A 26,883-nucleotide genomic window follows, 5' to 3' on the forward strand; every position below is an offset into this window, starting at 1 on the left:
TATTCCCGGCATAACATGCATACGATTGCATTATTTAATTGATATTTATGGCAGGAAGCAACTTTTCCTGAATTTCGTGGGCCGTGCAATACTGCAAAGGGGTTCACTTCTGCTTAAAAATAGCTTTTCTTGGTAAACATCGTTTGAAAAAGCTTTCATTTGAATTAAATTAACGATTTCAGTCATAGCGATTGCATATCCGGCCCACTTCCTGATTTCTGATTTCCTGGCCTAAGCAAAATTTCGCTCAATCTCTCAATAACCTACTCTCATTCTCTCTCGGGACGGTAGAAAATGCGACGTGAATAAAAATATGCACGTTCAACGCCGACATAATGCCAGATAGTATTATTTATAATAATTTTTATTTGGTTGAAAAGATATATTCACTCATCCAAATTACTTCCAAACGCTTAAAAACTATATTTTTTTCACTTTTTGAAATCGAGAAAATTATAAATAACATGATAGCGTCAACGTATTAGATAGTTTTCCTATGAACGATGAAGGATCATACTAAAAAAGACTCCTGGCCTTTTGGCAGCACTGTGCGGCTAGAATTTCTTATGCCGAGGTGAATTTTTGTTCGGTTTGAGGATACATTTTTAAATGTATTCTAATATGTTTTTATTAGTTCTAGTGAAACGAACAAATAGAAAAGATTAAAGTGAGTGAGTTTAGAATTATTGTGTTGTGATTAACAGCTTCAAGCAATGATTGTATCGAGAACTGTGACGATTTTCAGGTAGGTGTTTATATGAAAATACCGTTTTGTAAAAGTGGAAAGAATCACTCCGGCTCAGTGGTGTAGCAACGGAGAGCGAATGTCCGGAATATTCATTTTTATTTTCTATAATTGGACCAATTAGGAGTGAAATAAATGGTTGGAAAATATTATCAATCATAAACCTACGGTTTCCAAAAGGCCCAAGTAGTGATTTACCCTATAAGTTTTCAAAAGGTTAATATCCAGTCAGTTGGAATAAATAAATTCAAATACAAATACAAAAGGTCGAAAGGGACAAAAGGTTGAAAAAGACAAAAAGTCGAAGATCAAGAACTAGTTGATAATAAGTTAGGTGTATTTCAAAGGAATTTGTGAAATGCATTTAACTTCTAGCAGAAGTAATGCACTCATCTTATCACAGTTGAAGAATGATCAATTGTCAAAGAAGGAGTAATTACTATGAAACAATCTTATGAATATCCGGTTCTGTTGGAGATAAGAAATTTGTTAATTTTAGAAATGCATAACATTTATATTGTGCGAGACTGATTGTCTCCGTTTCAGTTTCTTGTCTATTTCGACCATTTGTCCCATTCGACCTTTTTTATTTTTGGCATATTGTTTCTTTCGACCTTTTGTCCCGTTCGACGTTTTGTGCTTTCGACCTTTTGTCCCTTTCGACCTTTTGTTTTTTTTTCGTCCATTTGTTCCATCGAACATTTGTCTTTCGACGTTTTGTCCCTAACCCGTTTGTATTACTTCTGCTTGAAATTGAATGCATTTCACACGTCCTTTTGGAATACACCAAATTTGTTATCAACTTACTCTTGATCAACCTTATGTCCCTTTCGAACTTTGGTTTCTTTTGACCTTTTGTCCCTTTCGACATTTTGTCCCTTATGATCTTTTGTCCTTTCGACCTTCTATCGCTTTCGACGTTTCGTCATTTCGACGTTTTCTTTTTCTACCTTTTGTCCTTTCGATCTTTTGTCTTTCGAACTTTCGTCATAGATTCAGGCGTGATGACCTATACAACAAGACCACTTATAAGTCACGTTTGCGGAAAAGTCATCAAAATCCTAGTACCAACCTCCACCGCGGTTAGCTCATTTTTTTTTTCAAATTGAATAACTTTCGGATGCTTGATTTGTTTCAGAAGAACTTCAGAGAACTTCACACACTGGGCGCACCGGCTGGGCGGATTTGTATAAGTAGGGGACGATGCCCACCTAGCGTTTTTTCAAGCTGCGTGCACGCCGCGTCCACGTAAGGTACCCAGCATCAAATGTAGTCGTGCACACGTTTACGTGTGCATTACTCCATTTGATGCTGGGTACCTTGCGTGAACGCGGCGTGCACGCAGCGTAAAAAACCGCTACGTGGACATCGGCCCTAGAATGTGACTCAATCACACCCTGCTATGCCAACGACTTGCTTGGCTAAAGCATTTGATGCAGAGCATGACTGACACATATTATGCGACAACTCGGCGCGGCGGTAAGAAAATTTTTTTGGTAAATAACTTGGCTGCGCACTTGCATAGTACGTGTTATCGCGCTTATCTAGAGAGTAGGAAGTTGAGGGTTCGAGTCCTTTTAAGACACGTGGATTCTTCTCCGCAAACTTATTAATGATTTGTCCATAACGAAGGCATGTGCTGTGCATATGCGCAGCCAAGTTATTTAACGAACTTCTATTGTTTGACCTTTATAGTACCCTTAACTCGCGCTCTAGACGCTCACTTAGATGCGGTGATGAACGAAATGTCAGTGCATGCAGTGTAATGTATGATTGGGTGCTGCCTCGATTGTTACACGTTCAAAAAACGCTTAATGGTTCCCCCAAATACACGCGATGCGATTCTTTCGCTTGGCGACTACGATTCTGTCGCCGTTGGTATGAAAGCGTTCATGGAACATTGCCTGCAGCGACTCAACGATAGATCCGCGGCGACTAGTTGTCGCCGTTGCGTCGCTGCGATGAAATTGCTTAAGTCTGGGGAGCCTTAAGTTACGATCCGATATTCTTGCATCGCGTGTAACAAACAACAGCAACTGACAGAATGCCACAACCGATGTCAGCCAAAGCTGGCACTAATCCCAATACAAAAACTCTACGAATTCCTATTATTATATGCAAATTCCTACATTATAATAAAAATTTGTTTTCGGACGTATTGTTTCTCACTTCCTCGAGACTGACCTTGGTTTGTAGTCGTATCTTATTGCTTGGCTAAGGAAGTACCAAGAAAAGATATTTTAGTTACTAGATAAAGATTGTCGCTTCGGTTCCCTTTGTTCTGCTGTCCGGAACATGTTGGGTACCAAGCTGTCAAATCATATGGATTTTCCTTCTTTGAAATTTAGCTCCCCTATCCTCGACAGCAAAAGATGTTCCGGACAGCGACAATCTTTATCTGGTAACTAAAATATCTTTTGTACCAAGGCCTGATAGCTGGAAATTGTTCGGAAGCAAAGTAGGCATTTGTGTTTATTTCCATCATTTTAGTATTGTACCGCTCATAAAAAATCTACTCCTACGCTTAGAAAACAAGCGCTACGCAACAGAAAATAAGCGTCAGATAGTCGCCTAATAAAAACATCCAATCAGAAACAAAAGCTACTTTGATATTTGAAAAAAATGGCCGTCACGTGGTGGATTGTGACGATAAATGCCTCGATCGCTTGTGCTATTTGTACTGCAGATGAATTTTGCCTTGGAAAATGATCACAAAAGTTGTCATTTTGTTGCAAGACACAATATGGACAGTGCGTAGATACGTGTGGAGGCGCGTGGTACATCACAGGTTAGCGTCGCTAGGAAATTTTGCCTCGTCAAACCGTTAGTTACCCAGTTATGAAACTGATGTTTTAATACTTTTACACTTACAGTTTTTTCACATCTACCTTCCTTTTCTTGAATTTCCGCTCTATTTGATGCAACAAAAATAACCCCCGTTTAAAAGTACATTGAATAATGGGATGCTCACTTGTCATAATTCGAATTTGTACCATCCCATTTAATTCCACCACTTGATTGTACCTTGACAGATACGTATTTCGACCTCAACAGTAAGGTCGTCATCAGTGTCTTGTACTTGACTCGAGACATTCCACTAAAAAGCTCAAAAGAATTTTCTTAACATAATGGGATGTTTTTAATTTAAACTTTCTACAAAATTGTAGGGCAGCAGTGATAATTGTGTGGTAGCAAAATACCACTTGCCATTTACTATACAAAACAAATACTAAATTACTTTGAAACCGTCGAAGTAGGCTCAATGCGAACCATACCTGACAGTCACATCATTACCAATCAAAGCAATCGGGCAATGTGTCGATAGCCACATGCAGTGAACCATCCAATGGCATAAGGTGTTGGAAGTGCACGTGGCTTCCGCTTGCCTACAGTCAGATTAGGGGAACTGGGGGTAGGACGCCCACGTTAAGGAAAATGCCATTTTTATCAATGAAAACCACCATTTCAGCCAGTTTTCATCAGCGCATACTGAATAACAGCATATCTGCGACTGACTACCGATAACAGATATCTAATTGTCCATTTTATTGCACAGAAATTTGATTTTTAAAAAGCACCCGAAAAAAAAAAGATTTTGAAACCATGCGGGGTGAGATGCGCCAGTGGATGGGTTAAAACGCGCATGTGCTTATCGTACTGATTTTCATTTTAATTGCCTACATTAAGGCAATTAACCGAATGTTTCAGCTGTTTCGGTCATACGAAATGAGCATGGGCGTAATGCCCCACACCGACCTCAGAAGTTTGAAGGCCCATAAAATCGTTTTAAAACCATTTTGACGACGATTTCGTGTGGAACATAAAGAACACGAGTAAGCAGCATGGCTCATGGCTCAATTATTAATTTATCAATGTATAACAGCGACAGAAAGACTAAATTCCACCGAGCTAGAATTGCATCAAAACACGCAAAAATCGTTTTTTCGAGTTTTTCATGTATAACTAGAGAAAAATCATGAAATATATGTATCCAATGGCAATATTTTTCATTGCTTTATCGTATAGACTATTGAAAATAATCAAAATGGGGATATTTAACCTTATTCAGGGGTGGCGCGTTTTAACCCCTATGGGCGTGCTACCCCCACTTCCCCTACACTGCACAATAATGTCATCTGATCGATAAAGTATTGAAAATAAGTTAGATTCGAATATTGACGAGAAAAGTATTGCCAAGTATCTTTGCAAACTGACAAAAAACAATCCATGAAAATGACACTATTGAACGGACTTTTTAGTAGTCTGGAAACTGTTCAATGTCGGAGTTGCCACATAAAATAGCCTATGGAGATCAAAACCATTATAGTGTTACGTAATTTGCTAATAAGTCCTTTTCTTATGGGAGTGTATGGGCGGTCTCTTAAAAATCTTTTAAAATTAGCTGCCCAGTAATCACTTGTCCTAAGACGAGTTTATACCATCCCATTGAATTCCACCACTTAATTGTATCTTGACAGATACGTATTTCGACCTCAACAGTAAGGCCGTCTTCAGTGTCTCGTACTTGACTCGACTTGACTCGACTTAAGTCGAGTCAAGTACGAGACACTGAAGACGGCCTTACTGTTGAGGTCGAAATACGTATCTGTCAAGATACAATTAAGTGGTGGAATTCAATGGGATGGTATAAACTCGTCTTAGGACAAGTGAAGACATTCCACTAAAAAGCTCAAAATAATTTTCTTATCAAAATGCCCAGTAATACCTATTTATTCACAAACAGCTAGCTATAGTTTTTAAAACGAAACTCTATGACAATAACAGTTGTTTTAGGAATTTATGGAAAATCAATTCATCGCGATATTTGGTGGCACTTCTAATCGTATTCCAATCGATTTCCGGATGTAAAGATGATGACAACACTGGTGAAGCGGGTAATAGGGCACTTAACGGGCGGGCTTTATCTCTTTCTCACTGCATACGAATAAGGAAACAACAAGGCCACTAAATGTCAAAAATTAATAAAATTAAAAAAAAAATCCAAATGTTTGACACGGAGTTCTGTACAATAGGGAATTATCATATTAATAAAGAATATTATACAAAGTGGTACGTACGCAAAGCAGCAACTTGAATGAATTTCGAAACTCCAAGAGAACGTGGATCTTAAGGTGATTATAGAATGAAGCTCGTGGTGAATTTCAAATTCACCACATGTTTATCTACATACATTTCCAAAAGCCCAAATCTGGCGTAATAGTTTTCGTACAGTACCGAAAATCAAATTATGATTGTTTAGCATAATTAAGTAAACGATCTACCATTATTTCAGCCCCATACGCGTTATGGTTCTCTCATCTCGTGCTTTTGAAAACAATATTGGAAAAGCACGTGGTTTACAAAATGGCCAATTTCTGGCTTTATTGTATAATCACCTTAAATTCCGGTAAGCTTATTTCCTTTAACTAAACTTAACATTTTAATTTTTCTTCAGAATAAGTGATTTTCGTGTTTCATGGTGCATCGTAATCGTTAATCATATTCCAAACGTTTTATTCCTTTATCGTTAATCGTTAATCATTGTCAAAAAATGATATAATCGTTAATGATAATCATTATGCATTGTATAAAATGAATTAATAATTAATCATAATCTTTAATCAAAGAGTTAAATGATTCAATCATAATATATTTAATCATTAATTGGAAGGTTTATTCATTAATGCTCTGGATAAAATCGCTATTGAGTTACAAAAGATTCATTCGAAGTTGGATGGAGTGACTGCTCGTTTAGAGCGATTTTTTTATAATTTCTTGGCCAACTTTGGCAAGTTTATGTCCACCGAACATGCAGTACATATCCGCAACCAATCATTATAATTAAGAGATTTCCTAATCAAGTTACTAGTTACGCATGTATATCGAGGATTTTTTTCTTGCTTAAATGGAACCTGGATTCGAACCCAGCTTCCTTCCGCTTGCTCTGCTCCGCAACACCCAAAGCATCGCGAGTTTTCCAATTCTAAGAAGAAGAAAATCTACATCAATCATGATTATACTGTGCCTTCGAGCGACTTCCCAGCTGAACTGCGGAAAAATGTTGTTTTTACTGCTCCGAAAAATATGTTTGTTTCCATCGTCCCGACTGAACTAAGAGGTACGGATAATTCGTTTCCGAGAAAGACATAACTGAGTGCCATCGGGCCATCCTATACCGAATGAAAAATTTCAGACGTTGCCCGATCCGATGGAATCCAACGATAGCATGACGCACACTCCTACCTCGTATACACATCCGAGAACTTTCCGCTTGCCATGCAATAAGCGGAATAAAGCGGCAATGCACCATGAAACACGAAATCACTCTTTCCGAAAGTTATCTTTTTCCGAAGAAAAATGAAAATGTTATGCTTAGTTAAAGGAAATGAGCTTACTGGAATTTAAGATCCACGTTCCCTTGGAGTCTTGTAATTTGTTCAAGTTGCTGCTTTGCGTACGTACCACTCAGTATAATATTCTTTATTAATATGATAATTCCCTGTTGTATAAAACTTCGTGTTAAACGTTAATTTTGATTTGTCACTTTGTGTGTTACAATCGCGCCGAATTGCTTAGCCTTGGTGCTTATCAAAGGTCATATTCTTCAGCATCTAGTCCCATCAATCATGTCTAATGGAAACAAAGTAACACTGGTTTCGCAGATTGCATTAATCTCGTTGGCAGCCACTCAGAAGGACGAGTCATGGTTCTCGCCATGAGAGACAGAGCCTAATGATAATTTGTGGTAGGTGTTGTATCGTAGCGTAGAAGAATGAAAGACAGAATTTAACGGTTTCATGGGAACATGTTGACGGTTTCGTGCAATGGAGGCACACTTAGAAATCTGATAATTTTCTGAAGCGGCGTTTCAACTTTACGATTCTGAAAAAAAGCTTCTATATTTTTGTGATTATTCCAAATTCCACGGATCATTCTGCATGTGTTGATAGAAATAGATCAGTTTTGTATGCTTCAACAAAAAAAGCAATTATTTAAGTTTTCATAACTTTTGTCCTGGGTCTTCGTCAAGTGAAAGTTTATACCAAAGGTAGTAAGATTTTTGCTGTGATGCAAACTGTAAAAACTAGCTCAGCTTGACAAATAATTCGATGTTGGAGGTGAGCCAGCCTAGGGCTGAAAACCTCTCAAGTAAAGACAAAAAAAATATTTCGATTATATTTTAATAGTTTATTTGTCGGAATACACGATGCGATGAGAAATGTTGACAATTCACTCAGGAAGTAGCTTAATAAATCTATTTTCATTACATCATAGTGCAATTTTTAAGTAATCAGTATACGGAAAGCGGTGCGTAGTTGTTTGAAAAAACATGTTCTCTGCACAGCTTAGAATGGGTCTGCATAAATTAAATCCCAAATCAAGCAGAACACTCGTACGAGCGTTTTCACTAATTACCAGCTTGTGCTAATTTCGGTGCTTAACAAATTTGTTAACGTTCTCGTGAGATCATTACCTGACAATGTTACGGCTTCTTGAAAGCGTGGATATTTCTCAAAGGCGTATGATAAAAGAAGCCTAAGGGGGTACAAACTAGCGTAACTTTGTACAAACCATAAACATGATGGGGACTTTTTTTTCTCTCATAACCATACAGTTGCTACTGCAATATCCCACATGCTTCATCTGCTCTCCGGACTTCTAACGGACATGGTGGAAGGTAAACTTGGTGAGCAAAGTTTTACGCCCCCATATAAAGTGATATAAGGATCATGACAACGTGCCGCACAGTGTCAGCATGATTTGCTTTGCCTAATATTTACAAACTGCATATGTCATAGGATGTTAGCATACGAATTACATATTAAACCTAATTTGCCACTACATTTGTGGATAGTGTGAAATGCACGATGAACCTACTCATCGTACAAAGGACTGTGCATACGAACTATTGAATTTATTAAAAAAAACCCAGATCAATCCACCTAGCGTTGGTGGTGCCTTCCTCGCGCATTAAAAAAAACAAGAAAAACACATAAGAGAGGTCGAAATAGTACTTTAGGGAGATAGATTTTACTTTTTCCATCAATTCATATGCATTTGCGGTCATTTGAATGCATTGCTGCCAACTTAAAAAAAAAAATTCGTTTTTGAAATGTTTTTCCAAGGGGGGACCCTTGACAGAAAAACAATGTTTTTTCAATAACTTTGGAACGCAATGACCGATCGGGCCAATTTTCAATAGGAAACAACTAGACCGCAATCCGCGTCGACTGCAACTTGTTGCGAGCTAATCGAATAATGCTAAGTACCAAAAAGTGTGTCTCACATTTTTGTACACACACACATACATACACACATACAGACATCACCTCCATTCGTCGAGCTGAGTCGATATATATCGTTAAGTGCATGATAGAGAAGAAATCCGCTATTAATCACAGCTTTTTTTCATTATATTAGATGTATGGTTTAAATCAGCGATCTCAAAATATGGGAAAAACTCAATATCTCAAAATTTGTGGACCATTCAAATCAAGCGTGAGTTTAAACGAAACCATATCAGTACATAGAAACAGTAGAAAAATTGAATCATCCATTTGAATCATCGTAGGTTTTTTTGTTCTCCTTCTTTAAAAACAGTGAATTGACGTTCATCGCATAAAACAAGGTGGACTCGCTAGCAAAGGTGGGCGCACAAGAAAGGCGAGGTTTATGATAGACAAATCTCGAACAACGAGTTTTTCCCATTAGTCCGTCACACAACGAATTTGGACGGTGGCTATTTTCCATAATTCCTAAAGTTTCTAGGCGAGCGTGGTTCAAAGGTGTGGACTTAAGTCTAGGCAGTCCAATCACATCTGTACAGAATAAATCTTGTTAATAGCAACTTATATAGGTGCGGAACCGGTTATTATGACATCAATCCGTAGTTTGGTTCTGCTCCGAAAATGACGCCTCCAGAGTGCGACTTTTGGCCTAAGGTAAATAACCCATAGGGAAATTCGAGGTGTTTTGGGGAATCGCGTTGCGATCTATATGCAGGTAATTTATAGTTTCCTTTTTGCTTGTGACATAAGAATCTAATAGTTTTGTTTTTTTCCTTTGCGGAAGCTTTTTTGTATTGTTTCAACCTCTCTATTTCAGAGAACTCCGTTACTTTGGCTATCCGGAAGACACTCTCAGTCGAACAAATCCTCAAGCATGACGACACGCTACATCGTCCCTGACGCCGAATACCCGGATGTGAAGCCGAAATTCCCTGATCCCAAATCCTAAGTCTCGTTTATCCTTACACATTGTAAACCTAACTTCGAGTCACCACGAGTACGTTGGCTTATATCCCTCTCTTACTAATTTAATAATAAAATTAGATCGATTGTACATATCAAATAGAACCGTGGCTCCGTAAAGTGTTAAATACACCTGAGCCTACCAAATAAACAAACTTGAAAAAAAAGGTGAATATCCGATGTAATTTTTGAAGCAATTTTCTGGAAACTTCTTGCAGAAATTAGAAGCTCTGGAGAAACGCAAGGAAAAATTCACTCTTGAGAAGTAATTTTGGAATGGAAAATTTCCGGGAGAAGTTTTTTTTATGAGTTTCACGGAATCGCCGGTGGAATTTATGTAGGAGCTTACGGAGGAGAGCACCTGGAGGAACTCCTGGGGAAATTCCCGCAGAAGTCCTCAAGAGAATTCCTTAAGAATTTCTCGGGGAAGTTCCTTGAGAATTTTCGAGAAAAATTCTGGTGGAACTTTTGGGAAGTTCTTGAGCGGAACTCCAAAGAAATTCCTGAGGAAATCGCCGGATAAAACCCTTGAAAGAACTCCTGGGGGATTTTTTGGAGGACAAAATTTATGAAGTAATTTTTGGAAGAAAATTGGAGAAAAGTTCCTGAAAGTTACTCCATGCGACCTCTGACAGAGTATACTTATGAATTCCCTGGGATAATCTTTGGAGGGTTCACTGGATTAATTTTTGTGAGCTTTCTTTTTATATATCATTCCACTTGTTGTTTTGTTAACAAAACATTCGTCTGTACTTTTTAGGTTTTTCCTCAAATATAAAAAAAGATTTTACATTCGATTGGAAATGATCTATCACGCCAATATTTTAAACGGCGTATAGGTTTAATAATAACAATTGAGAAATAAGGAGCGAAAAGTGGGATGTTATAAACGAATAATGAGAAGTGAAAAATAAGAATAAAAAAAATGAAAAGTGAGAAATGAGACGTCAAAGGTGGAAAGTGAGGAATTATAAGCGAAGTGTGAGTGATCAAAAGTCCAATGTGAGGAATGAGAAGTGAGAATCGAAAACTGACAAATTGATCCAAATTCTTTTTTTTTTGTTTTATCTTGTTTCATCTTATTTCTGCCTTTTTCCTTCCTCTTTCTTCATTATTTATTATTTCTTTCTTTTTTCATTTTTCCTTTCTTTTTTCGTCCTTCTCTTTTTCTTCTCTTCTTACTTCTTTCGTTTTTAGAGTTCAGTGCGTGATCTCTCTTGTTTCGAACAGCAGAACGATCGCGCGGTCGGCCGAATTATTGTGATCTGCATTGCGCGGCCGGCAATAAAATTAATCAGTTCAGTGCGTGATCTCTCTTGTTTCGAAGTGGGCTTGGTAGTCATATGGCTACTGCTTCTGCCTCATACGCAGGAGGTCGTAGGTTCAATCCCAGGTCCGTTCCATTCTCCTACTTTGTATCTTTCTCTTTATTTCTCATGTTCTAGCAATCGCTAGAACTGAAAAATTGACTTTCATACCGTTTCCATTACTATTCCTATACCTTCAACTTGAGTATTCTAACAGTAATCTGCTAGAATTGGAAATGAACTATAGAGCTCGTTTCCTACATCAAATTAGAAATTCCATCAGTTACATTCTCCTATCTATCACATTGGCAGCTCGTTAACCAAGGCGGACCTCTGCCTCTCCAACCTAACCCAGAAATTCCAACAAATTCCGCATGAACTCGTGGCAAGTGCAGAGGTATATTCGGCTTGCAGTGGGCGAGTGATTGCATCATCATTTCCTCCCCCTTCCCTACATTGACTTGCATTCTGACGTGGCAGGCGCCAGTATGAGCTAACAAATGAGATCACCAGTACTTGTACATTGGAGATGTGTGCTAGTCACAAGCAAACATCTGTTGGTTCCCTGTGCAAGAACAGCTGATCTGGTCATAATGGAGTAGCAACTACGAGCAGTCAATCAAGTTCAAGCTCAAGCTCAAGCTCTTCTTGCTTCTTTCGTTTTTATTTCTTCACCCTTCTTCTTCTTCTTTTTTTCTTCTATTTTCTTCCTTCTTACATGATCCTTCTTTCTTTTTTTTCTTCCTTTTATCTTTTCCTGCTTTCTACCCTTCCCTTTTTCATTTTTTCTTCTTCTCTTTTCCTTCTTCTTTTTTCGTTTTTTCCTTCGAGAATAGTAAATTCTTCATTTTTTCTTTCCTTTTTTACCTTCTTCCTTCTATATTCTTCCTTCCTCTTTCTTTATTCCTTTTTCCTTCTGGTTTCATTCTCCTCTCTTCTTTTTTCAAGCTTCATTTTTCCTTTCCGTTTTACTTCTACTTCTTCCTTTCTTCCTTCTTTCGCTTTTTTTCTTCCTTCTTCTTTCTATCTTTTTCGTTTTCTCTTTTCCCTTTTCTTTTCTTTCATTCCTTTTTTCCTTCTTCTTCCCTCCTGGATTCTTGAATTCTTCTTCCTTCTGCCTTCTCTTTCTTTCCTTATTCTTTTTTTCTTCCCTTCTTCTCACTGCTCGCTAGTCACTTCAAGTATCTCGCTTATCGCTTTCTACATGTTCTACCTCATTACTCACTTTTCATGCACGTTGCACTTCTCATTTCTCACTTCTTAATGAAGAAACAAATTTGAACTTTTCCGTCAAACGGCATTCGCCAAAAAAACCCAAAACTGCAATAACAAATTACCGGTTAACAAACATTTTATTTATCATAAGACGAGTTCGTACAATTCCATTTAATTCCACCAATTGATTGTACCTCAACAGTAAGACCGCCTTCAGTGTCTCGTACTGAAGTACAAGTACGGGACACTGAAGACGACCTTAAAATTGAAGTCGAAATACGTATATGTCAAGGTACAATCAAGTGGTCCAATTAGATGGAATTGTACGAACTCGTCTTATGACAAGTAAAGACATTCGACTAAAAGCTCAAAATAATTTTCATATCAAACTTTTTACGATGCAATACTGAATGTCTCAATCCCATCTTAGCGAGGAAAGTAACCACTAGTAAGTTATTACATTTAATGAAATAAAATTTCGTTCTAAATGCACTTAACAAATAAAATTTAATAGTCAGATTTGTCAGTAAGTTGATCAAACATGTTAAAAAAGATATACATACATATTTTGCGTCCGTGAGGGACAATATTTAGAAATTCCTCGCATAAATAAGAATTACACTTAAGGGAATACGGTGGACTCCCGATAGTTTGAACGATTCCTTATTCATATTAACGGGGTTTCTGGTTACTCTATGACCATCAGATTACCTGGATTTCAGCTGCCTTTTTTACTATTTTGTTTTGATTCTGCTTTCCGGTTAAGGATGTTTAGTTTTCCTTTTCTCCACCCACGACGCTTGAACCATATTGAATTTAAACAATGTTCAAACCACTGGGGTAAAATTAAATAAATTTATACTTAAAATAAATCCCAGATTTCTGTGACATTTCACCGAAAGCAGAATTTTTTAGTAAATAATTTGACAGATTTTTGGTTGTTTTAACAGTTGAACAAGGAAAAGAATCACAAAAAAATCAGTGAAATGATGACCGAACAATTCTGATGTCGAGATTTCTGTGAATTTTACCGAAATTCATCGAAATCTGTTTAATGATTTAAGTTTTTTCGGCACTACAAATATTTATTTAGCGTTCCTTAAAACAATATAGGGGAAGCTGCCCGATTGTGGGCAAAGTTAGTTAGTTTTGAAATAACTTGTTGATTTCCATGTTTATAAGTATACTAGCTGACCCGGCGAACTTTGTCTCGCCAAAATTGATCAATTTTCTGATACAATTTTTTGGGGTCCATAATTTATATAGAGATTCTTTGTATTGATGATCAAAATTTTAAAATTCCATGCAGATTGTACACCCAAAAAACAAATCTGACAATTATTGTATAAAATCTTGGAATATACAAATCTGTTAGATTGTCATACAGATATTGTATTAAAATAATACAAGTCTGTATAATTTCAATACAACGATTGTATTAAAGTCTTTAGAAACTGTATATATGCTAAATTATTATACAGATTCTGTAAGGTTCTTATGCAGAACTGTATTAAAATCTGCCAACCGCTGGTTGGGTGTAGGAAAAACCATTTCATCGAAAAGATTGAGTACTTCATCATAACATTTTTCCTGGTAAAAAGAAGAAGAAAACGAATATGAATTAGCAAAAATTGGGCTGTCTATTCTCGAGTGATGCGCGGTCGTACAAATTCCAACTTTGTTTTTTTAAAATAGATACAAAATGCATATCAATGAACCTTAGATAACTACTGATGGAAAAATTAGTGGGTAAGGTGAATAATAGGGAGCTCTATTCGACAATATAGAGCGTTTGTCAATAACAGTAGGGGGAATGACGGCTTTGGCAGGTTTTGTTCTATTATTGGCAGGGGGTTTTTTATGACTGACTAGGCTCAAATTTGGCCTAAGCATTCTTTGCATATCAAAGAATATTATGGCCAAATTTCATAAATTTTGGTCGACAAAAACCCCCCTGCCAATAATAGAACAAAACCTGCCAAAGCCGTCTTTCCCCCTATATGCTGAAAAAATATTAAAATATAGGCTTGTACGCGACAAAATCTGGACACCTGTAAACACGTATAACTTAGCTATCAACAAGTGAATTATTTCGTAGATTGATGAATGTATGTCTGTACTTTCTGAAAATATATTTCTCATAAGTGTTACAAGTACGTAGTGAAAGATGGCGTCGGAGGAATTGCCTACAACATCTAAAATGTTAGAGAGTAGAACAAAAACTGATTTTATGAGCCACCAGAAGGATACGAGCTCGAAACAAATTCTACTGAGGGTGCCAGATCTTTCGGCACGTATTATTTCTTTGAAAATTAAAATGTCACCAAGTTTCGTGCATACATCGAAGCATCGATAAGGAATGAAGCCATTTGAAGTAAAAAACGTACCGAAATAAACCAACAGCAGTTTATTTTTATTCTTAAAGTTTTGTGTCCAGATTTTGTCGCGAACAAGCCTTATTCATCAATTTACTTACGAACCGTCCAAAGGAGGACAAAGTAACCTGGATTTTACAAACGTTTCGCATACAAAACACGTTCAACCGCACACTTATTCACCGAACTTAAAATCAGAACCGGATTTTACGAATGCTCTAAATCCTACCTGAAACACGTCCGATCACGCACCAATTGTTTACTCATTCGGCCGCGCGAACTATCTGCTTACTGAGCAGAAACACGACAAAACAAGCACTCTGAAAAATTATATCTGGAAAAAATACCCACAAAAAACAGATTAATCCTCTTAGCGGTGATGATGCCTTTTTTGGTCATTATAAAATGAAATCTTATTTTAAAACACGATGAAACATTTATGCCCAGGGTAGTCGAGAAAATGTCCATCCCGAAAATTTCCTAGACCGGGCCAGGAATCGAACCCATCTTCAGGATAGTCTTGCTTTGTTGCAGCAGATCTTACCTCACGCATAAAGAAGGCCCCTAGATTCAGATTCTGTAGTGAGTAGTGAGTAGTGAGTCGCCGTCGGCGTAAAAGCCCTTGCAAGGAAGATAGAAGGCGTGGGATGACAGAGGTCGAGGAAGCAAGAAGTGTAGTGGTGGAGTGCTGCTAAAAAAAGTGGCTAACTTTAAAGAAGTGACGGATTGAAGAAGAATAAAGTGTCGTAATGTGAAGTTCTGTGGTTTTCCCTGCATTTTGATTGAGAGAGTTCCCTGCCCGTGACTAACTTGCGGTGAGCGTGCCGACTATTAGACCTTTGATGCACGGAGTCTCAGCATAGCTCATGGCATAGCCGAATGAAAACATAAGTTCTCAAAACCAGTAAAATTTCAGTGCCCACAATCGGAAAATACAACGCTTTAAAAAATATATAAGCAAATTTTTTGATTTTGTTATTGTTATTGAACTGATATAAAATCACGAAATATAGTAAATTACCTGAAAAAAATAGTCATTACACAAGAATTCAGTCCATTTTGTGACACATTGACCACATAAATATATTTAAAAGCTCCTGTTTTTCTCCCTGTAAAAATATGTGATTGAATGTAGCTACTGCACTATTGTAGCTGTTCGACCCGGTGTCAGCAATAAAACATAGTACAGACATTTTGCACAAATGACAATCATTAAATTCTATAAATAATCAATTTTGTAAGTTGAACACACAACTGAGCTGAGTAATGGCCACAACCGGGCAACATCCCCTATTATACAGTTTGATTATTTTGGTATTGAATTGTTAAAAAAAAGACAATGGTGATCAACCCAGATCTCGAGTATTCAAGAATGCGTATATCTTGTCTGAAATATGAAGCCAAAAAATATTTCCAAATGAGTTTCCTCATGCTTCTATTAAAATGATGCTTCTATTAAAGTCCCCCACTGTGCAGTGGCTGGTGTGCTGAATAACTTACAAGAATATGGCATGCAGCAAAGTTGTAACTTGAGCTTGCTTTTGAAGAGTACGAAAGCGATAAAACTTCACATTCTTGTAAGCAGCGCAATATAAGGACAGCCTACGGATATGGATGCACATCGTGCGGTGATGCCGCCCAACGAAGAAAGTTTTGCTGTCATGTGACGAGTGACGTCGTAGTGATTGAAAGGGCAGAATTGATCGATATCACCATCAATAACGTGGTGCTTTCCGGTGCTATTTGTGATAACGGATGGGAGTTGCCATATATTGGTGACTTACATCGATCCACTGTTCCCCGGGAAAAACAACTATCAGTTCGGCGTTGGGTTCCAGCGTTTGGAAGTAATCCTCATCGTCCACCTCGGTCCCGTCCGAGTCCAGGTGAATGTTAGGCAGCTCTGGTCGATTGAATTTTTCCGCTGCTTTCGAGCGTACCTCATCCAAGGAGCCGGCGACGACTGCCTTCTTGATGGCCCGGGTGATGTCTTTGATCTGCCAGGAAAAAGGGATAATGGACGAAATTAGATTCGGAATCAATTTGGGTTGTGAACTTTAGGTTCTTTATATTGTTTTATTCAATCAGCAGACCCACAGTTTCGGGTTCAAATTACACGTAAAAAGACATCAATAGAAAAAAGGGATTAAAAACCGCTAGGACCCTGAATATCAAGTTAGGAAAATTTCACTGCAGTTACATTCTCCACTGCAGCATTTACTAAGAGTATTGAAAGTGTATGAAATAGTGTATTATTAAATGCTGTCTAAATATTCTACTTATAACTTATCATCTAAGAAATATAACTTAGATCTAAGGTGATTTGAAACAAAGAATACAACTCTAGACCAACATTTGAAAAGGGCGTAACAGCCAAAATTTATTCCTTCTGATTCTTCGTCTACATATATAGCTATATATGTGGACAAAGGATCAGAAAGAAAAAAAATTGGTTGTTACGCCCTTTTCAAATGTTGGTCTAGAACTAAACTATTTATTACAAATAAGATTCCTGGTACAAAAATGTTTCTTTTTGAATTTATTTATGGTAAAGTTTAATAAACATATACTGCTATCCCAAGCATAGTTGTCCCATGTCGTTTTTAGTTGATGGCCTTCTTGCTGCCCTGGTGTCCAACAAAAGAATCCATCAATGGATTTTTATGAACTAGAAAGGATTGCTGGCAAGCCTAGCCATGATGTCTGATAGAGAAATAAATTGTCTGAGTAAATGCCACACCGCCAGCACAGTGGGAATGGCATCGTAAAAAAAACGACATGGGACAACTATGCTTGGAACGGCAGTATAGTTTAAGACAAAAAATAGCAAACAAAAATCATGTGTGTTCTACATACTGACATTCTGTGAACCTATAGTAAAAACAAATCTTCACCTGGGAAGCAAGAGGTAAACTACACAACGTTTTCCCGTTCTGTTTCCGTGTACTACAGTTACATACCGGATTTTAGCGTGTATACAAAAGCCTCTCTACTACGACTAGAGTATGGTGTCGATCCTGGAGGGACCAGCCATTTATTTCGAAATGCATAACCTAATTTGTCGAATAAATGAGCTTAGCGCCGTATGGTTGATGACGTGATTACAACGGCAACCTTTCTCACTATTCGTGACGGTGGACAGGAGCTTCGCGGATTTGAAATTGGTGGTGACTTGCATTGGATGAATAATGTTCAAATTAGTAAGATGAAGATGAATAATGTTTACTGTTGGGAGATAGAAATTTACATTTGAAAACATTTCCATTAAAATTTTAAAAAAATCCTCAGAGAGTCTGGAGAGCCTTACAGAATAGATTTCCCTTTTTACAATTCCGGAAACCTCCGCGATTGTCAGTTTAATCTTTAATAAACTTTCAAACCTCTGATTGACTTTGAAACGTTTAAACAATATTTTATTAGATCAAGTAATTGAAACAGTATTATAGACCATTTAGTTATCAATATCGTATGTTCTTACCATAATAATGGGTAGGAAAATGCTTTGACTGTCCTACCCAGATGTTTTCATGCGTAGGACATGTCCTACTTGTCCCACCTCCCAGGTCCCTCCCACTCCCGGCGCCACTGCTGAGGTTTGATAGACCGATAATTATAAACAGTAAATTGGCGGTCGAAAAACAACATAACACATGGGCCAGGATTTCGAGTAGGGTGGGGGAGGGGGTGGTTGGGCAACTTTTTTTTAGGTCTTTTGAGTCGTAGTTTTATACTGGAGTTTGATACTGGATCACAATAGCGCGTTGCACGTTGCGTTGAAGTCAGCGTTTTGTACTAAAACGCAACGCCAATGATCGTGACGCATTCACGCTCACAATGCAACGTTCGCGTTGTGCGTTTATTTAACAACAATAATGATTAAAACAATAATGGACTTAAAAATGCGTGATGTATTGCTCATCAGATATTTTTAAACAGAGTGAAAATTTATAACGAACTTAGTATTCAGAATGAATATAAAATCGGCTATAACAATTATTATGAAAATCCTGCATTCTTCCATAAGTTTCAGAAAACTAGAACCATACATCTGAATTTCTAAACAAATCCTGCCTGAAACTGAATAACCCAGGAATTTCTTCGACAATTGCTCCAGGCATTCTATCCGGAATACTATCAGGGGTTCTTTTGGAATGCCTCCAGCAACTTCTCCGGCAATGTCTTCAGGAATTCCACCATAAATTTCGCCGGGAGTTGATCCGGAGATTCCACCATTATTTAATCCAAGAAATCCTCCACGAGCTCCTGCATAAGTTCTGCAGGGAATTCTTCAGATAATTCTTTCGTGAGGTTTCTCATAAAAATTTCTGAAAAATTGCACCGTGGAATTCCTGAAAATATTCCGTGGAAATTCCGCCGAATTTCCAGTAAACATTCCTGAGAATTTCGCGAAAAATCTTTGAATTTTTTTGTGTAAATTCCATAAAATTTTCCGTGAAAGTTTCGAATAATTTCTTGTGAATATTCTAAAGAATTTCTCCAGGAATTCCACCGAAAATTTACACAGAAATTATACCGAAAATGAAATCAATGATGGAATTTTCGGAGGAATTCCAAAATTAATTCCCAAAGAAATCCTGAAAGAATTCCTTTAAGATTCCCACTGGGAGATTCTCCAGGAGTTTCTCCGAAAATTCCTCCGGGAATTCTTCCAGGAGTTCCACCGGCATTTCCTCCACGAATTCCTCCAGGATTTCCTCCGAGAACTATTCCGGTATTCTATCGACAGTTCCTACGGGGGTTCCTTTGAAAATTCTTCTGGGAATTTCCTCCGGGAATTCATTCAGTTTTTCTTTCTGGAAATCATTTAGGCTTCTTCAGAAATTTATATAGAAATTCCTCCAGAAGCTCCTCTGATAATTTCTCTGGGAGCTCCTCAGGGAATTCTCCGGGAGGTCCTCTGCTGATGATGATGGTCCAGCTACATATCCCTACAAAAGTTTCAGGTAGACGAGATTTGTCATTAAGATGAATTGTCCAAGATTTTTTCCGAAAATTCTTCTGGTAGCGTCTCTGATTTTGAAAATTCTCCCGGGAGTTCCTTCAGAAATTCCTCCGAGACTTCCTTTGGGAATACCACCGGCACCTCATCCGGGAATTTCTCCGGAAATTGCTCCGGGAGTTCCACCAGCAGCTCTTCCAGAAAAGCATTCAGGTTTTTTTTTTTCAGAAGATCATTTAGGCTTTCTTCAGAAATTTAGCTGGAAATACCTCCCGAAGTTCTTCCGATAGTTTCTCTGGGAGTTCCTCCGGGTAGGCCTTCTAGGAGTTCCTAATTCTTCTAGGAGTTCCTCCTGAAATTCATCCGGGAGTTCTTACGGGAGCTCCTCTGGCAGTTCCTTCGGGAATTCCACCGGGAGATCCACCGGCAGTTTCTATGAGAATTACTTCGGTAGTTTCTCCGGGTGTTCTTCTGAGGATTAACTCCCGGAGGAACTCGCAGAGTTATTTCCGGAGGAATTTCTGGATGAATTCTCGGAGAAACTACCAGAGGTATTCTTGGAGGAACTGCCGGTGGAACTTCTGGAGGAATTTCTTGAAGAACTACAGGAAGAATTTTTGGAGGAAATTCTGGAGGAATTCATGGAGGAACTCTCGTAAGAACTCCTGGATGAAATCACAAATGAAGTTCCGTAACAGTTCCTAAATGAGTTCCTGAAAGAAAGCCTGAATTAATTCCCGGAAAAACTACTGGTGGAACTCCCGGAGGAATTTTCAGAGGAACAGCCGGTGGAACACTCGGAGTTGAATTTCTAAAATAACATCCGAGATCCCATTTCCCTTGGAATTCCTGCCAAATATCCTATGCCAAATAAATTCTAAGACAATTTTGCGGAAAATTCCTGGAGAAATTCCTGAAGAAGTAGGGTAAAATGCTCAATAGTGGACCCCCTAGCAGCGGAATTTTGCTCTTCCTGTCATAAGGAATAGAAATTTTCAACATATTAATTCTGCTTGACATCTAATACCAAGTTCTGCATCGGCATCTCCTCTTCACGATACATATATAAAACACTCAAATACACGACGTTATTTGTTGAAATTAACATTTTATAGTCTGACTCGATTCGCCCTATAGTAGACCCCCTGGGGGTCCATAATAGGAATTTGGGTCCCTATAGTCGACACTTCATTTGATTTTTATGTTCCGTTTCGGGACGTTCTTCTTCCCTATTATGGACCCAACAAAATATTCCTATAATGGACATCTAATTTTACTTTCCATAGAATTTCCAATGCGTGTAATCAAATCATAGGACTGTAAGGTAGGTTCTCCCGATGGAATTTCATAGCAAAATGTTTACATTGTGCTGTAATAATGCAAAAATGGCTGGAGGGTCCACTATTGGTTGGGAGTTTACTATTGAACACTTTACCCTACCTGAAGGAATTTCCGGAAAAATACATGGAAGAATTTCTGGAGAAATACTTATACGAATTCCTGGAGAAATTCCTAAAAAAAATTCTATAGGAATTCTTGAAGGATATTCTGAAGTAATTGCGAAAAGAATTCCAGAATGAAATCCTAGAGAATTTCGCTATTGTATTTATGGAGGTATTCCCGGAAACATTCCTGGATATTCCCGGAGAAGTTCCTAGAACAATTTCCAAAGGAATTTCTAATAGATTTACAAGTTAAACTATGGAGCGAATTCGAAGGATTTTCGTCATGATTTTCTGAAGAAACTTTTGGTGGAATTTTTGGAGGAAATTCCGTATGTATTCTTTCTGGATGAATAGTCGAAGAAATATCTAGTACTAAAACTTGAAGAGAAGAAGAGAAATCTTCAAGGCATTTCCTCATGAATTTCCTAAAAAAAAAATTAGTGTCGGTTTTCTAGATAAGGAGGAATTACAATTACATGAAAAGGATTTTCAAACGATTTTCAGAGGAATTTGTGGATAACTTTCCGGAGAAGTTTAGGAATTCCAGGGGAGCTTCCAGAAGGATTTTAATCAGAATTCTTGAGCCCAAAATGTTTCGAGTTGTTTTGAACATTCATATATTATGGATCCTGGATACCCTAATAAGTTTTCGGGAATCTTTTGAATTTCAACCAACTATTTCTGAATATAATTGGAACGTAAAGTGCACATATTTAGGAGGGGGAGAGGCGGCGCTACTGTTGCTGTTTTTAAAGTTTGGCCCAACGTTCATCCGATTTTATACCAACATCAGGCCAAATCTTCTTGCTGGTTATTACAGTCGTAGTTTTTTTCAGTTCCCGGTTTTTTGAATAGTTCAAGGCCTAAGGCTCAAGAAAAGTTGTTTTCTGAATGAAATACCACACCGAGAAATGCCACCAACACTCATTCAAAAAATGTGGATTTATGTAGTGGTTTGATGCCAATCTTTGTTCCTCCTTAAAACATATGAGTTCTTTTGAAAATGCGATCTTTCATAAGTCAAAGAATAGCCAATAAGTTAACTGGTACAAAAGATCTGCTCGCACTAGCATACCAGAGAAAGTAAAGGAATCGACTGACACAATAGAACGAGATTAAAATTTTGACCGCAATGATCAATCATTTCAGATATTTCTTCGAACATTCAAAACAGGAACTCTAAAAATTCCTTCGGATTTTCTCTCAGCAATTCCTTCGGAACTTGCTCCTGGAATTCATTCGGAAATTGGAAAATATTTGAAAATTCCTTAATGAAAAATTCAGGAAATTTCTCCGAAAATTTCTCTTCCGAATTCAGGAATTTATTCAAAAATTGCTTTGCGAATTATTTTGTGAATTTCTTTGGAATTGATTGAGGAAATTGATTTAGAATTTGATTTAGGAATTGCTTTGGTTTATCTGTGAATTCCTTCAGAAATTACTTAACTATTTTTTTTTCGTAAGCTCCTTAAAGGTTTTGGGTATTGTTCCAAAAATTCCTTTGGTAATTATCTCCCGAATTAAATAAATCTCCTGTTATTCCTTCAGACATCCTGTCAATTTTTGTTTTTCAATGATTTTTCCATCAATTCCTAAATTAATTTCTTTGGAAACTCTAGGAAGAAATTCGTTTCGTTTTATCAAAATTTCCCACAGGAATTCCTTCAGAACCTCCTTTAGGAATGCTTTTGGAAGTTCCGTCCTTCGGACGTTTCTTCGGAAATTCCTCTAGCAACCTTTACAGATATTCGTTTAGACCTTCGGAAATTGCTTTAGAAATTCATTTAGGATTTCTTTGGACAATTTCTTCAAAAAACCATTAAAAAATTCTTTAGGATCTCCATCGGAAACTATTTCATTCTTTAACACTCGAGCAAGCGCGCTGTTGTATTTTGTACAACACTAACGAAAAAACATCGCTCGCGGTACACAGCACGAGCGAACCTGCATGAACCAGGACCGCGCTCGTGCTGAACGGTTAATCATTTTACGGAAGAGTTCACTCAACAAAATTTCCAGAAGAACTCTAGCAGAATTCCAAAGGACCTTCTAGAATTTCTTTTTAGAAACTCAAAGAATTTTCAGGAGGAAACTCCGAGGGAATATCTGGGGAAATTTTCAAAGACATTCTCGGATGATTATCCAAATGAATCCGCACCCAACCGGCGGTTGTTAGATTTTCTAACAATTCTGTATAAGAATCTTCCAAAACCTGTATAAGATCTGGGCATATGCGAAATTGTTAGATTTTTATACAAAAAATGTAAGAAAACCTTAAAAAATTGTTAGATTCTTATACAATATTTGTATAAGAATCTAGCAATTTCGCATATGCCCAGTTCTTATACAGGTTTTGATAGATTCTTATACAAAATTGTTGGAAAATCTAACAACCACCGGTTGGGTGTTTAACGGAATTCCTGGAGGAATTTTATAATTTTTTACTGGTGAGAATTTCCGAGAGTATTTCTGGATGGTTTTTAGGACGAATTTACGAATGAATTCTTGAAGGGGAACCTAAAGAAACTTTCGGTAAGAAGTTCTTAAGGTACTGCCATAAGAATTCCCGGAAAGGTTTCCGAAATTCTTAATTAAATATTCAAAGAAATTTTCGAAGGAACTGTTATTTTCCGATATTTTTTAACCCTGCAGTACTATAGGGTCATGGGTTCGAGTCCCATCGAAGGGAAAGTTGCTACCTCCAATACATTATCCAAATCAATATCTTCCACATAACGTACATATTCACATATGAGTTTTCACAACATTGTAAAAAAAAGCCAATATCTGTTTTAATATCATCAGCTCATCAGCTAAGGGGCCCTCCTTAGCCGTGCGGTAAGACGCGCGACTACAAAGCAAGACCATGCTGAGGGTGGCTGGGTTCGATTCCCGGTGCCGGTCTAGGCTATTTTCGGTTTGGAAATTTTCTCGACTTCCCTGGGCATAAAAGTATCATCGTGTTAGCCTCATGATATACCATACGAATGCAAAAATGTCAACCTGGCTTAGAAACCTCGCGGTTAATAACTGTGGAAATGCTTAATGAACACTAAGCTGCGAGGCGGCTCTGTCCAAGTGTGGGGATGTAATGCCAATAAGAAGAAGAAGAAGAAGCTGATAGATATATCTATAAGCTTTGGTTTGCGTGTATGGTCAAAGCTCATTTTTTTTGTGTGAGAAGCAAATTAAGTAAAAAATATGCCCAGAATGCTGAACATCATTGGCTTAATCAATAGATTGAGCCCAACTGTTTCGGGGTCTAACCAATTTTTCTAAGAGAATTTTGAAATTGGAGCGTTTTCCTTGAAAAAAAAACCAGAATAATCCACCTAGCGGTTATGGTGCATGGTGCAAATATAACATGAAAAGCACATAAGAGAGGTCAAAATTGCACTTTAGGGAGATAGTTCCAGTTATTTCCATCAATTCAGATTTTTTTTGCATTCATTTGAATGCATTGCAAAGTTTTTGAAACTTTTTTATTTTGATTTTTGATTTTTTTTTCTAAGGGGGGACCCGAAACAATGTTTTTTTTAATAACTCCGGAACGCAATGGCCAATTGGCCCCATTTTCAATAGCGAAAAATTAGGAAGGATTCCGCGTGGAATGCAGCCTGTTGCAAGCAAATCGAATAGGGCTATGTATAAAAAAGTGTGTCTCACATTTTTTTTTGTACACACACACATACATACATACATACATACACACATACTGACATCACCTCAATTCGTCGAGCTGAGTCGTTTGGTACATAACAATATGGGTCACCGAGCCTTCTATCAAAAGTTCGGTTTTGGAGTGATCCTAAAGGGTGGTAGGTCATTTGGCATAAAGTCGTTTGGCATAACGCCGTTTGGCATAACGGCCGTTTGGCATAATAGTTGTGTAATCATCAATTTAGAAACTTATGCATAATATGTTCAATTATTTATAATGATTGTCACTTTAACATTTTAAAAGAAATGTTCTAAATTGATTTTTTCGAAATAAAGTTCAGATTCTATCAAATCACTGCTTGAAGGTACTTTAATTAGAATATTTATTAACTGCCTATTTCACTTAAAATTTTTTTACCTCTGGGTCAGCAGCAAGATCGTCGTTGAATAAAACAAATTACAATATACGGAAAGTCAAATAGGAAAATCGTAAGTGCAATAAAAAGCAAATGAAGTTATTTCTGCATGACATATATTCATCTCTTTAAAAGCATACTTTGTCATTCATAAGTCTAAAAAGTACATGCTACATTTTTTCAATTAATGCATTTTTTAGTAATAACACAAGGGAGAATATTTATGGTTTCTATTCTCAATGTATGCAATATTCAGTTCTATTAAAGGGAAGATATAGCTGCTTCTTTGGAAGAATGCGTTTTCTTGGCGAAGGCAAAGGGAGATTTCATTCATTTGTTCAATGTAGGCATTTGCTCGGTTTAAGGCAAAGAGGGATATGATCCCTTCTTTCAAAGAATGCATAATCCCGACAGTTACATCGGAGAAGATATGGTTCCATTTTTCAAAGGATACATTTGCCCGGAAGATTGCGAAATACGATATGCTTCCTTCTTCCAAATCAGGCATTTGCTCGGTTTAATTCGGGGATATTAAAGATATGATCGCTTCTTTCAGCGGGCGGCAGAAGGTTCAGAGAAGGCAAAAGCTGATATGATTCCTTCTTTCAATTCAAGCATTTACTCGGTTAGAGGCAAGGGAAGATGAGATTCCTGCATTCAGAGGATGCATTTGCTCGGAAAAGGGTAGACGACGACATAGTTCCTTTATTCAAGGCGTTTGCTTGGTTTAAGGAAAGGAATATATGATCCCTTCATTCAGAAAATGCATTCGCCCGGCAGAAGTCCAGAGGGGAAATGGTGGCTCCACCCATGTATCCCAAATACCATTACCCCGGAATACATTTCGAATCTGTAGTTTTCGACTATTTTTTTTTTAACACGATGAATCGTAAAAATACAATATTTGAAAAGAATTTGTTTAGAATAAAAGTATATACTACTGTATATATATAAGCTGTAATACAGAATATTTCACTCTTATTTCATTATTCGAGTGAATATGAACAGCTATTCATTATCTACTTCGAAAAGTTAGAAGGATCTACAACTGTTCACAGAATTTAGCGTTAATAATGTTTTGGGATGATTGTGATGACATTCTTATAATATATATATATATATTATTATTATTATTATTATTATATTATTATATTTATATTATTTATTATTATTATTATATATATAAAACTCAATGTTTGTATGTTTGTATGTATGTTTGTATGTATGTTCCCGCATAACTTCGGAACGCATTGACCGATTTTAACCAAATTTGGAACACACATTCTTTATCTTAAGGAGACGACGATAGGGGGTTATGGATGCTGTTTGGAAAAGGGGGAGGGTGTGGAGGGAGGAGTATTGCTTAGTCATCGATCAACTCAGTGTACTTTTTGAACCCCTTGGCCGATCTCAACCAAATTTGGAACACTCATTCTTTATCTTAAGGAGACGACGATAGGGGGGTTATGGATGCTGTTCGGAAAAGGGGGAGGGTGTGGGGGGGGGGGT

The 26,883-nt window shown here is 37.4% G+C and overlaps 1 protein-coding gene across 1 annotated transcript in view; it reads right to left on the reverse strand.

Annotated features, from left to right (window-relative positions):
• LOC134221344 (uncharacterized) overlaps window positions 1-26,883 on the reverse strand; it is a 123,002-nt gene that overhangs the window by 23,863 nt on the left and 72,256 nt on the right. The window contains exon 2 of the mRNA XM_062700540.1: window positions 16,678-16,890. Within this exon, the coding sequence (XP_062556524.1) occupies window positions 16,678-16,890 (213 nt within the window). The remainder of the gene's footprint in view (window positions 1-16,677; window positions 16,891-26,883) is intronic.

The sequence above is a fragment of the Armigeres subalbatus genome, chromosome 3 (genome assembly GCF_024139115.2).
Source record: "Armigeres subalbatus isolate Guangzhou_Male chromosome 3, GZ_Asu_2, whole genome shotgun sequence".
In the NCBI taxonomy this organism is placed as follows: Eukaryota; Metazoa; Arthropoda; class Insecta; order Diptera; family Culicidae; genus Armigeres; species Armigeres subalbatus.